The 14427-nt window shown below is 43.3% G+C and overlaps 1 protein-coding gene across 2 annotated transcripts in view; it reads right to left on the bottom strand.

The window, feature by feature from the left end:
• Nucleotides 1–14028, bottom strand: part of LOC127015208 (protein ELYS-like) — a 49108-nt gene extending 35080 nt beyond the window's left edge. For both annotated transcript variants that reach the window (XM_050894997.1, XM_050894998.1), the window contains exons 1-5: nucleotides 13974–14028; nucleotides 7605–7731; nucleotides 6122–6375; nucleotides 2061–2241; nucleotides 1069–1276 (exon numbers count right to left, since the gene is read on the bottom strand). In XM_050894997.1, the coding sequence (XP_050750954.1) occupies nucleotides 1069–1276; nucleotides 2061–2241; nucleotides 6122–6375; nucleotides 7605–7725 (764 nt within the window). In that variant the 5' untranslated portion in view covers nucleotides 7726–7731; nucleotides 13974–14028. The remainder of the gene's footprint in view (nucleotides 1–1068; nucleotides 1277–2060; nucleotides 2242–6121; nucleotides 6376–7604; nucleotides 7732–13973) is intronic.
• Between the last annotated feature and the right edge of the window lie 399 nt (nucleotides 14029–14427).

Genomic DNA, 14427 nt, shown 5'->3' with positions numbered 1-14427 from the left:
ATTACTGTCCATCAAATGCAATAACCTGGGTTTATGTCCTCCTCTGCCTGAGGAGGAGGAGGAACAGAAATGACTACTTCAGCTGCCAGGCAAAAGGTTGTTCCTACTGTTGTAGCCTACTTCAATATTGAACTTAAAATGGAGCATATCTTCTGAACAGATTTAAACCAGCACCAAACAGAAGTAGTTTCTCATTTCTTTACTTGCACTATGCAAAGCATTTTTCCTCCAGACTTCTGAACCTGCACAATCTGTTCTTGCCACCTAATTACTCCTCCACTGTCTATTTATGTATCCAATAGTTTCTGGTGAGTCACTGCAGATTTGCTGAAGTGAATCCCTATCTGAATGTGGTCAAATATTTCAAGTGAGATTGCTCTTTGGCAGATTTAAAATCATCTCTTAATTTTTCTATTGCTTGTAAATTTACATGTCCCTTATTCTCATCTCCAAATGTTCCAAGCAAACTTTCATTCGCATGCATCGTTGCCTTGGAACGGGTCAATCCCCTGTTTCAGTCAAGGCTGAAATGTAGGAAAGAATATATTTTCCGGCAAAGATCAGCTATTGATTTGTCATGTCTCACTAGTTTCATCCTGGACACTTTAAAGAATATTATCACCAGAATCACATTATTAACATACTTAAGCCTTTCAAGGTATGCCCTAATTGCATTCACTGGTTCTGAAAAATAATTTCTAAAATCTGTTTCGTCGAAATACTCACATTTCCTGGTTTCACTGAATACTACCGATAGAACAAACTGTCCTATAAAAATCAGCTCAATCACATCCTAACTGCTTGACATAACCCGGAGAAGCATGCTTTCCACAATTCCTCAATCCACAGGCACAATAAGGAAAACAATCCTAGTCCATTGGGGAGAAGGCGGTCCACTTAATCCGTGGATGACTTGTTATTTCAGAAGAGTATTTCTAAAAAACCCAAGCTTACACTCAAAATTTCAGTCCCTGAAAAAGTTCTCTTTAAATTAACATACTTCCTTAAGCAAAAAATTGAGACCCCTGCACCTCCTCCAGGCATGGCCAAGTGTAAAGGCCTACTTACTCCCTCTTCAAAGTTTTCGTGTTCCATAGTGACAGGTAGCCATCTGAAAAACCCACAACGAGCTGATTGCTTCTGCTTATGTAGCACAGGGTTGATATTGCTGTTCCTGAAGGATTTTGTAGTTGAAAACAGAGATGTCTCCCTTCTCTGGTCACAGTTTCTCTTCTTTGAGGAACTTCAGCAGGAATTCTAGTGACAACTTCTAGATCTACACACACAAAACCACGCAATGAATGAATGTGTTATGCCATTTAGGTTGCATTTTAAACACTGACGTGACAACACGTATAATCTAATTCTACGGTTCCAGGCAAAATACCCGCATATGCAACACTTTTTTTGCTATTTCTATTTTGTATGTATTCAAAGAACATAAGAACTCTCTGAACGGACAGGTATTCTCAGTCGTATTTCAAAACCAGGTAAAAGTGTAACCTTCATAGACAAATTCTTCTTGGACTCTGTAAATCAGGAGTTTGGGCCTCATGATGAAGCTATCTGAAGTGACATCAACTCCTGAAGCCACTGTTGTAATAGCCAAAACAGCCTATGCAATCTGAACACACAAATTAGAGATTTCATTCATCCAAATGCTTGGGTTTTGATAAGTCGGATTTATTTTAAAAAACAAGCCTAAAATTTGTCCCAAGTCAATTAACAGAAGCAGAAGAACATTCCCAAGAAATAGGGCACCTCTGACACAACGTCCTATCAGGCAGCTGCACCGACTCCGATGGTAAGATTCCACCTCACTGGCAAGAATCATAGTGACATAGGGATCCTGGTGGGAGGGGGGCATTCATAACATCAGAAGGAGTATTAAGCTGCTCCCATTTTCAATCAGTTCAGGACTACACAATGTCAAACCACCACCTGTAATCAGCAGTCAGAAATGTCTGCACACTAGTATCTTCAAAGTGGAATGCATATTGTTTATTTAAAAGACACAGGTTTCTTACTTTTAAATTGAAGTTTAAAAACTGCAAGCTTACCCGATGCTTCTATTTCATTCTGACTGCAAGACAAATCATCCAAACAAAGGTCAACCAGAAGTAGATGACCAACATCTGTAGCCACTGCTGCCACTCCAAAGAGCCATCGCAGACTCTGATGTAGGTGCCGAGTGCTCACGCTGGCTCCTCCATGGTTAGTTATGGGTTCTATAGCAGTTACCTACAGGAAAACTACAAGTTAATATTTAAGCTGTTTGACAAGCTAAATAGAAATCATTCAAAACTGAAGCCAGAATTAGCACATCAGAAACAAGAAAGTAAATACAGAATCATAAGGCTTAAAAACAAAGCATTGTTTCCAATTATATCAAGAAAAAAGAAAAAAATAAGCCCTGTACAAAAATCTGTTACTGCCTTCCATTTACTAGATTGCCTACGGTTATTTAACTGAATTAACTTCAACTTAAATGGTGCATTCTATTATTACAGCTTACCAATTTCCATTTCCTACTGAGAAATAATTAACTCTAAGAAAACACACAAGATCAGTTATATGCAAGAAACTTTATCATATTTAAGGGACTTAAGTAAGAAAGACAAAACTAAATCTAGTTCTCCCACTGCTCACAGCCCATCAGCACTGCGATACAGTCTATAGCTTCTTTGCCAAACAGGTATTAGGATAAAGCATGGCCGTAAGTCCGACGAGGCAGCGGTCAACTTGCACGGCAGACACACCATTTCCATGGGAATGAAACGTTTTTAGAAGGTGCTGAAGGGAGATACTAGCTTAGTAAAATCTACACTAGTCCTCATTTAGAATCAAAATAACTACCAGATAAAGTGAAAAAAAAGTTTTAAATGCACACCAGCGCTTTTGTCAATGTTAATAAAAATGTAAAAAGCCAGCCTAAAACGGCAAAAAGAACAGCAGCTTGTTAGATAAAAAGCTAACTCCAGCTAAGGAAGAAGTGCACGCTGCTCTTTAACATGCGAAGCAGTCTGCATGCAACTTTATTACAAGGCGAAGACAGACCTTTCAGCACCTGCAGCACGCCCCAGGACAATACTGACTGCCGTAGCAGAGATATGAGCACATGAGACTCCTGCACTAAAGCTATACAACAAAAGAACTCAGGCCATCCTTTAGCCTTCTTACAAAATGCAACACAACGAAAACAGGAAGCTTTACATCAACAACAAAGTTTTACATGAAAATAAAACAAAGAAGTGAGCATCACAAGGTAGTCCATTTTTTAATATTTTTTTTTACCCCCAGAAGTGGGGAAAAATAACCAAACCCCAAGCCCCAAAGTTTTCTCCTCTCCCGTATCAAGCACTTGCTATGACTACACTGCCTGGCAATCTACTACAGAATTTACCTTTCATCTTGGTCACAAGAATTCTAATCTTAGAAGTACCTATAGTAATTTAGACAACTTTATTTTGTTTCAGATTTCCTATAAATAGAATTAAATTTCCAATCTTCTCTGCTACTCGAAGGACTATCAAAAGCGTTTTGATTATTTGAATTCTTGCTGCTCCAAGTCTTGATGACTGTTATGAGGAAAGCAGAGATGCTGTCCATATCTTGCTGCAGAATTAGCCAAAGTTCAAGTGTTGCTTCTAGCTTCTTTTTCTTTTAAGACTACTTTCATTGTATAACTGGCTCCAAATGAATCTTTTCCATTTTTGCACACAGTCTTCCAAAAATGTTTCCCCGTTTTAACACTTCAGTTTTCCATGTAGAAGCTCCTGAAACTGTGTATTTTTCCACTGTGCTATGCACTGGCTTTTCATGCTCTCCTAGACTACTGCCAACTCATTCTGGGAATGAACAAAGAAAACTTTTCTCAGCTCACTGAATCTGAATGCTGCCCTTCTGCCTCATACAAACCAGGAAAATTTGTGAAAATACCATTCAGTAGTTCTGAAACATACAACCATTATAAACCAATTTAATATAATTAATGTTTTAAATTCAGATATTAATGTTTTAAATTCAGATTTGCTTTTACTAGAATCCAATTCAAATAATACTCCATTAACATTTTCAGTTTTCTGCTGCATTTCACGTGTATATCCAGAGGGCAATGAGAGATGCTCCCACAAAGAAAAAAATTATGCCAAAATTCTAAGCTTGTGAGTTTGGTTTTTTTAACTGATTCCTGTAGTCTCTGAACGACTACACAGCTACTCTTACACTAAAAGGCAGTCAGACAGTCACTATAAATACCCTGTATTAATACACTAATGGCTTGACACCTTGGACCAGAGTCACTCTAAGTTAGCATTAACCCGTACAACTTAGTTGTCCACAGAAAATAGATCCACACGGAAAATAGTCTAGAAATTAAGGTGCTCACTGAAGCCTTAAAACATTAATGACAAAAACTGCAGAAAGTGATGTTAAAATAGATCTGCATTTTACTTTTAAAAATAATTACTGCGAAAACCAGAGAAACATTCAGGCAGATTAAAAAGCCAAACTATACGTTACATAATATGCAAGTACGAGTTACAGAATAAATTCAAAACATATGGACAGTGGCCAAGTACAAGTTTTATCTACTTGTTTATATATGTTTATATATATGTTTATATACTTGTTTTTGCTTACCCTTACTCCCACTCACAACTTCGAAGTTAACAGTCCAACTAGCAATACCTGTGTCCTCTCTATGCTGATCTAACTAATCTAATAGCAAAAAGATAGGAAGCAAAATGAAAGCAACAGACCAAACACGCTTGTAATCAAGAGCATTCAGGGCATAAGAGCAAAAATTCAGATAAGCTTTGGCTTTAGTCCAAAATTCGTAACCTTCATCACACAACAGCCAACTTTTCCCCCCACGGCTTCTTCATATTTTCTCGTGAATCATTTTTTTGTGGTATAGAAAAACACCCTAATACAACTGATAACTACATTTGATTTCAAATCACTTCTGTAGACACAGATTCGATATGTGACATGATCCTTCTTAACCTTTCCTCTTCCTATTCCCAGCTTGCTTCGACTTAAGAAAAAAAACTTAACAAAGCTATGTCATTCTTCACAAACATAATTTACTTACTGATTATACGCTTATGTCAGCACACAGCTTGCCTTTCCATCTAAAACTCTAAGATTTATCAAGATTATAGGCAAACTAGCACAGTGGAGCACCAACCCAATTCATATCTTTAGAAATTACCACAGTACAAATGCTTACTACTAGTAATCACACTGTAGCATTACAAACAAACAAAACTCCACCTGTATTTGAGCAAGTCAAACCAAATCACGTTATGGAAAGCCTAGTAATAAATAAGGACTTATTTCTTGCAGATTCTAAGATGATAAAAATACAGTGACTCTTGATGTTCTATTAACTTACGCTGATTCTTGTTTACTTACATTCAGATAATGAGACTAGGGGACACTACATCATTTGAGTTTATGGGTTATAGAAGACAGAAAAAATTAGTAACATTACACCAGTGTATCCCATCTACACAAACACGATAGTCAATAAGCAGAGATTCAAGGACTGCAGATTGAAAGTCAACCTTTCAACAATCCGTCAGAGAACTCACTAAAGGCTCTTTTTTTCTATCCTAAGTCAACATAAAAACGTGTTCTGCTCTAAAGTCACCTGCTTGCTCGTCTGAGAATCATGGGAACACGTCCAAGTCGTTTACAGCACAACTATGGAAGCTGGAGATCTTTAAAAGACAGTATTTCTGACAGAAATGAAGCGTTTAGGAAATGTATGTCGCAGACACTTTAAAGAGTAGGGTTTTTTTTTCTTTTTCACTCTGGCCAAAGAAAGATAGTTTTCAAGGCCTTTTTGTGGAAGTGGAGAATTAGGTAACTCTGTGCTCTACAACAAAACCAGAAAACTTGTTTTACTATCAGTAAACTCAAAAGATAATGGTACCGTTAAGCCCAAGATGTTACATCGAGGCTCTCTTGACTGGATACTCTGAAGTGACAGGATGCTAATGCAATATAGAAAAAGTACCTCCTACAAAGCGACACTCCAAAGCTTTTCCTGCAACAGGATTATGCAGCACCTAACAACGTAAAAGCTTTGTTTCTCTGATTAAAAAGCACGTACCCTTCCTGGAAGAACAACTGCTTTAACCACTCTTGATATTCCAAGGTCGTACAGGCAGAGGACACTTCCCTCTGCTTCTTCCAACCCAACCAGCAGGCCAGTTCTCTTCTGCCAGGAAAACTCCTTTACCACACGAACAGTGGGAGGCTGTTCATTTACTCCACTGAAACGGTATGCAGAGAGCCGCTCTCCTGTCACAGAGCTCACTACCTCAAGTTGAGGGCCACACGCCAACCATGCTAGGCCATTTCTCCCTGTAAGAGAAAAGAAAGCTGACTAAAGCAAATTTCCAAAAGAAGATTGAAAACGACGGAAAAATCACAGTTACTGCCCCTTTCCTTCAGTGAAAGTACCTAACAGCGGAAGACCGACTTGCCTAATTCTGGCCAATTATTTAAAATCACCTATTGAAACCCTCAAGCAATACATCTTAAAATTAACCCCCTTATTGTTTTGCATTTGTACTTGTCATTCCTGCACTGAAGAATTTTGATTGTTTGGGATAAAGATTACAATATACTGATCTATAGTCTGTATACCATATTCAGCTTCTTTTTGCTAGAAATCATCTAAATCCATATGGGAATGGAAGTCTTAAAGCATACTTCAAATATAACAAATCTAAGCCAATTCATTTCTAGTTTATTAATTTTACTTGACATGTGCCTACTTTGGGCAGAGATTTGGACTTCAGCAAGAAATTATCTTAAAATGGGCACTGCATGAGTAAATTTAAACTTTTACACGTGCTGACCACAGAAAGAATTTAACACGTTTTGTTTCACTGAACTACTTTGAACTCGAAGGAAGTATTAACAACTCAATTACTGCACTTACAGTCAGGTAGGTAGATTCTACCTGGTCTTAACAGACTCCTAGACATCCAGATAGGCACCCAGCTCTATTTTCAGATCACCTAGAAAGTCAACTACCTAATCTGCTTAGCCACTTGCAGCAACTCTCACTAGGTACTCATCTGCATCCTATTAAATACTTTGGCAATACGGCTGCAGCACTTAACAGCGTTATCCTCTTCCTTCTGTTTTTATTCAGACTAGAGAAGAAAAAGCAGGAGGGTTTGCCTCTGTAACATTGTAGAAGAACTATTCCTGCATGTGATGTTATGATGGTCATAGAGCTTGAGCTGGTACAAATAAAGACGGCCCAAAACAACACTAGTACTTTTTTGAAAATTGCCTTTTACTTCCTTAAAAATTGAGGAGGGCTCACTGACTCAGCATGTTTAAGCAAATTATTTTAATAGCACAAGATTGGTGCAGGTTGTTGTGATTTCAAACTTTAACTATACTAATGTTTTAATATTAGCATTTTTAATCGTTAAAACATCCTTTTTGTTCTCTTGAAACCTGATGCATCTTAACAGCACCAACCTGACACAGCTGATACTATCACCCTGTGTTTCAGGTAACCTCCACGCAATAACAACTTTCTACCAAGACCACATTTAAAGGAAAATGCTCACCTCCAGAAAACTTCCCGCACAGCCCAGAATCTAGGGTTATCTCATCTTCCCCAAGTGCCTGAATAGTCACCTCTGGAAACTGCAGCAGACTGCTCGTTACCTGAGCCGTTAGGTCTCGCATTCTTCACTGTAAATAAAGAAAGAAAAAAATGCAAAAATAGCCTCATGTCAGCCATAAACATTCTTGAGATTGACAGAAGTTTCATCACTGTGCAGTGAATAATCTCCTATACATCGCCTGTAGCTCTTTTCCTTAAAAAACTGGCACTCAGGACAGTTTTTGATCTCACAGCAGAGCAAAAGGAAAATCCTTTTACTTTTCTGATGCCTATGAGATCACTAACAAAAAGTGACACAGAGGTATTGCCAAGATAAATAACAGGAAAACACCAATACACTGAGTTCAAGTCTACTCACATACGTTAGTAAAATGCGATCTGAGAAAAAACATATTTTAAAAAGCTTCTCAGTAATAGGTATAAGTTTCCATTTATCCTTTCCCTTGATTTTATACTTTATTATTTATTGTCAATTGTCTTCTAGTAGATTTCACGCATCATTTGTGTCTTGTTCACTTTTTGCATGTTTATTATGAACATTAAGGAATACTAAGTTCTTAACTACCTCCATTCTCAAATTCTTCCAGAAAATGTACTGCTGATATTTTCACATTACAAGCAATACAGACTTTCATACCTCATCACTTAGACAGTAGTTTTCCATACACTTATGATGTGAACATAACACAACACTTCAAAACACTGATTTTTTTTTTTCTAGACTTAAATCCTCACATTCCCTATTCCAGCCCTTTCCTTCCTATTGCCTGTCCTTGTCACATCTCTGCAGTATTTCACAAAACTTTCTAAGCCTTTCAGACAGTTCGCACACTTCTGTAGGCGCTCCATAAAGAGTTCACTTCTCAGTCTGTCGAGCCAGATTTTTTTGTGGGAAGACTTAAAAGCTGAAGTGACTTACACGATTAAATAGGTGGCTGAATAAGAGATACTCCATGCAGATGGCAATACAAACTACTTGAAGTCACTATGCTTTGCGAGTTCTACGAGTTATTGAAGAAGCCTCCGGAAGACAAGACAGATTGAATTATCTTGTTCATATAGCACTGCTTTCTTCATGAAGTCTCAAAAGGAGGCTATTATACGTAGTTCACTGTTCCTGGGTGTTACACGTGCTGACCAACTCAGGCATCAAACAGAACCCTTACCCTATGCTACAAACCAGTACAGCCAGCCACTTGAACGTGCGCACAAAGCCTAGTGCATTAACTGTACCATACATGTTCTCCTGCAAATGAAGTTTTATGATGCTTTCTTCCAGCGTGCACTAATAACCTATTCTCCTTACAGCCTAGGAGGTTGCAGCTAGTTTTGAAGACTAGACGCTGGGAGCAACACAAAGTTATTAAAGGGGAGTGTTTCTAAATAAATGCAATTTCTCTGAATCGTACTTCTGCGGAGAGAGATTATGCTCTAAAGGCTGGGCATTGGAATCGCCTGTATTTCAAGTCACAAGCACTCTGTTTGAGAATATGTTCCAGTATCTTCTGCCAGCATGAAAACAACGAGCGCGTGAAACACAGGAAGCCTAAGTCAGGCTCCCGCACTAAGCACAAGTCAACATTTGGAAAAAAAAAGGTGCCGACGGCAAAGCCAGTATGGCAGGACGCTGCTGCAGCCCGCCAGCCCGAGCACTCTGCCAGCATTCACAACTGGCACAGATCAAGTTCCAAGTGGGACAACTTACTTGCAGTAGTTTTGTTGGGTTTGCTTTTTGGTACGTGTCACCATTTGAAAGTGACAGCAGGATGACCTTTTGCACTGCACCCAGGGGCTCCAGAGAGTAAACAGCCCCACAATTTGACCAGCATTCTGCCTTAGTTTCATTGTAATGACGTAATGACTATGATTTACGAGTAACCCATCATACCAAATACTAATACAGACATATTGGGTTGGTGAATAGCACCTCTGAAATGCCTTCAATGTCCGCCTGTTTTGATAGGTGCCTTCAGCAACACTGTGCTGCTGACTAAGAAAGGAAGAATGACGAGAGACTATTATCCTGAGGAGAAACTTCAGAAGAGGAAGAGCAAGACAACCAGCTGATATAGCTGAAAGAGCAGAAAAAGAAGGCAACCAAGCAGAAAAATCATATTGAAGACAAGTCCAGGATAGGATAAAGCAATGGGGATATACCGTGTAATGAACAAAGAAAGGGACTACTCGGCAGAGCACAGGCAGAAGGAGATAAACAGAACAGATGGGAGCAGGAGATAAAAGAGATACCAAAAGTAGACTATGCCAATAATTTAAAAAAAAAAAAAAAAAAAAAAAATCAGAAAACGCACCCACAAAGCTTCTCACGTAACAGGATGTAATGTGTTCTTATTACTTTGGGGGTTTTTCTGTCACCAGTTGTCACCATCATTTTTAGAGGACAGGTAAGACAAGAAGATAAAGGGAAGAAAGAGGACCTCAGACATGCAATCTCTCTTCAGAGTCCCTGTGTCTTCTCTCAGAGGTGTTCTCTGCAGGCTCTTACCTGACTTCCAGTATTCTGACTAGTCAAAAAAAAACCACCCAAAACAAACCAACCCAAAAATCACCTCTTCATTGTTTACTTTGCACATGGCCACCATTTTGCAGTCTAATTTACTGTTTTCGTGGAAGTAAGTTGCTGGTTCTAAGAGAGAGCAATTTTTTTTTTGTGCTCATTCCACCAAGAGTTAGCAATGGAAAAAATTGAAAAAGAATGTATAAAACACAAGGCAGATCACGCAACACCAAGCAGTGGAACATAGCAGAGCCAATTTGAAGCCTCTCTTATAGTCACAGTCCAAGAAGAGAAAGGCCTTCCTTCCAGGGATTTATATGCATTGATGAGAGCCGCCGCGAGCCTTCTCCTCTCCGGGCTGAACAGTCCCAGCTCTCCCAGCCTTTCCTCACAGAAGAGGTGCTCCTATCTCCTCCAGACGCCTTTGTGGTCCTTCGCTGCACTCTCTCCAGTAGCTCCTTATCTCTGTTGTGAGACTGAGGAGCCCAGACCTGGACCCAGCACTTGAGGCGTGGCCTCACCAGCGCTGATCAGAGGAAGGATCCCCTCCCTCCACCTGCCGCCAACGCTCCTCCTCACGCAGCCCAGGTTACCGCCAGCCGCCTTTGCCGCAAGGGCACATTGCTGGCTCACGGTCAACTTGGTGTCCACCAGGACGCCCGGGGTCTTTTCTGCCAAGCTGCTTTCCAGCTGGGCAGTCCCCAGCGTATCTCGGTGCGTGAGGTTGTTCCTCCCTGGGTGCAGGACTTTGCACTTCCCCTTCTTGAACTGCATGAGCTTCCTGTCAGCCCATGTCTCCAGCCTGTCAAAGTCCCTCTGGATGGCAGCATGACCCACTGGTGTATCACCGCTCTTCCCAGTTTCGTAGCATCAGCCAGCTTGCTGAGGGTACGCTCTGCCCCATCATCTGCATCAGTAATGAAAACATTGAACAATCAACCCCCTCCCCCCGCAAGCAGCCTATTTTAAAATATTCAGTTGGTCAATCCTCCTTTAAGGGAGAACACTGACTATGACAACATATATTAAGGAATTGTAGAAAACGGCACAAAATTCCAAAAAGAGCGTATATGATGGAGCGAATCAAAAAATAAATCTTTTTTGTAAATAAGCACGGAGATGTCTGAAAAACAAGTCTGCGTGGTGAGTTCTTCATGATCCTCAGTACAATGTGTCATAGTAAGAGCAAGAGAGTTTTAAGAAAAAGGGTGAACAAGTATCTTCCAGTAGGGCAGGTAACAGCGTAACAGCATTCAAGTAAACTTCTCAAGTGCATCCTCTCCATGAGTCACCCCGAGTCACCCTGCCTTTGCCACTGCCTACCTGCACAGGCCAAGAGCGCAGAACTTTGTGTGGCCAAAGTGGAAATCAAATTTTAGGATACTCTACTGGGGAGATCTGAGTTTAAAAACAAACCACTCACCACCCCAAACTCCCCACCAAAGCAGAAAGAATTCTTCTCTGGTGGAAAGCTTACACCTTGACACGGTGTAGTCCTGTCTACAGCACACATCAAATGTGCTTATCGGTCCAATACCACCACTGAGAACCATCAGATAAGTAGCACTCCAACACCTGGACCATTCATGTAACTTTACATGTAATCACGCTGCAGTTACTAACTGTGTATAAAAGCATATGAAAATGCCAGAGCATCCACCATGCCCAGGTTTCCTCCAGTAAGCCAACAGGCATTTTAAACATTTTTTTTTCTAGGCATCTGGCTTGGCAATACAGAACTAGCAAGATAAAATCCACAATTAATTATGAACAGTATATATATAGATACCCCATGTTCAGGAGTAAACCAGAATCCAACCTCCCAGCCCTATGCTAGACCAAAGTGCTCTGTGTACAAGTGGCCAAAATTACCATTCCTCTTCACCCTGCGTACTTACGACTTCCAAACCTCATGAACTATTTCCAAAGAAAGGAACATGCCCCAAGTCATAGACCGATGATAGATTTTTGGAATAAAAAGCTCCAGGAAAAAAAAAAAAGAAAAAAAGAAAAATATTGAGAAATCACATGTTCAAGCAGAATCACATACAGGCAAGCCCGAGTTCTGGGATGGCAGTTTCGACTGACAGTCATACCTGAAAATCAGTTTCAACGGCCAACAATGTTATGGGCTTACTGAAGAAAAAGCAAAAAATACGGTCAGCCACAGCTGCAGATATGATTTCACAAAGCGTGTTGACTTCAGTGCCACCACAAGAGAGGCCTTGCTGCCGCCTCCCATCTCTCCATCTGCTCCTTTGTTCTACTCCTGTATTCCTGTGGCTTACCTTGCACTTGAACAGGCTCAGGTTCTTGGTGACTCTCTCCTACCAAGTTAAGTATTCTCTCCACCACACAAGTCCAACAATACCACACCAGCAAAGGCTTGTCACCATTAGTTCTCTGAAACTATAGCCGACAGCTTGCTAGGCAGAAGACGCAAAATTAACAGAAGCCTGATTAAGTTCATTTCACTGTCTTACAAAAGCAAATGCCAGGCAGATCAATGCAGGAAAACGAGTTGATGCAGTAAGGGCATGAGGAGCTGTCCTCAGCAGAACAGGAGACAGTACTGTGTGCCCAAACGCATGGGACGGCTCTCAGCCAAGACTGAGACGCTCATCCAGACTGATGGGCCTAAGAAGGCACTGGAACTACCACGTTTAGCCATACACCCCAGACACCGTTTGGCATTCCCGACAGAATTAAGTTCCTACATTTCCCATAATTTTACCAAACATGGTCAGGAAGGCAGTTTTTACCAAACATGATCAATTCTTAGACCTGAAAGACTGACACCACGCTTCCTTCTATTGGCAGAAGCTCCAGACCTGGAGTCAGGAAGAAATCAAGCCCTTTTGTTTAAGTCGGCCACTTTGCTGCGTGATGCATGCTTCAGGCAAAAATCAAGAGACCCCCGCAAAACGCAACGCATTCCTGTAAAGCTGTGCTCTCCCCATTAAACCCAGCCCTCTTCCCGCGATGGCCGCTCTACGCAGATAGCGAATTTCCCGCCTCCTCCTGGAAAATGACACCGAGGGGGGAGAGGGGGTGGAAAGAAAATTCAAAGAAAGAAAAGAAAAACCCTCTAAAAAGTGACCGAAGGAGCGAGAGGCGGGGACGTGCGCCGGCCAGGCGGCGGGTGGCCGGGCAGGAGAGAAAGCTCCTGGCGGCAGCCGCCGCACCTCCCACGCCCCCCAGCCTCTGACGGCCGGCTCCTGGCTGCGGAGCCTCGCACGCCGCCGCCGCCGCCTCCCATGTGCGCTGCCCCGGCCGCGCCGCCGGCCGCCCCGGCCTCCCCCGCCGCGGCCGGGCCACGTGTAGCGGGGCACGGCGCCGCAGCCCAGGGGGTCACTTACATAAGGGGCCGGGCGACGGCGGCCGGGCCCGCCCAGGGCCCCCGCCGGGCCCGCGCTGCGCCAGCGGCGGCGGTGCCGGCCTAGCCGCCTCAGGAGCACCCGCTACCTGCTGGTACTGGAGAAGGAAGGAAGGCGGGCGGGCGTCGCCATCGCCACCGCCACCACCTCCGCCGCCGCCTTCTCTCCGCGCCGCTCCGTCCTGCCCGCCCAGCCCCCCAACCCAGCCCGTTTTTCACCCGTACGTGCCGATGAGGGCGGCGGCATCTCCCGCAGCGGCTACAGCGGCCTCCGCCTGCCCCGGACCTGCCCGGCCGCGCCACACTCCGTTCCTGCGCAATCGAGTGCGCCCCGTTCCGCGCTTCCTTCCTGCTCTACCGCGCGCTCCCCGTCCGGTCCCGCTCCGTGCCGTTCCCCTCCCCCCGCGCGCGGCACCCACCTCGCTCGCTCACCCGCCGCGCGGGGGGCGGGGCGGGGGGCGGAGTTCTCGCGAGAGCTGCCGCCGCCACCGCGGGAATTTTCAAATTCGCGGGACACGGCCCTGGGCGGTGGCCGCCCCCGGACTACGTGTCCCGGCGTGCCGTGCCGCCAGCCGCTTCCGCTCCCCGCCCCGGCTCCTTCCGGTGCGGGCCGGCTTCCGGCGGGGCACGCCGGGAACTGTAGTTCCTGGCCTACTGCAGCGCCCGTCTTTTTAGCGGGGTGCAAGGGAGGCACCATTTTGCCTCCTCGGGTCCCAGCGGCCACCTCAGCCGCCGGGGCGTCTGGAAGGGGGGCGATCCCAGAGCCCACAGGGAGCACTCCCACCCACGGCAAAACCACACGCCCTGCAGAGCCCACTCTTGGCCCACAGCACCTCACCCAGTGGGGCCGGGCCTGGCCCCCTGTCCTGCCGT

Source organism: Gymnogyps californianus, chromosome 3, assembly GCF_018139145.2.
Source record: "Gymnogyps californianus isolate 813 chromosome 3, ASM1813914v2, whole genome shotgun sequence".
NCBI lineage: Eukaryota > Metazoa > Chordata > Aves > Accipitriformes > Cathartidae > Gymnogyps > Gymnogyps californianus.
The sequence above is the reverse complement of the archived record's forward strand: the minus strand, read 5'-3'. Positions and strand labels throughout refer to the sequence as shown.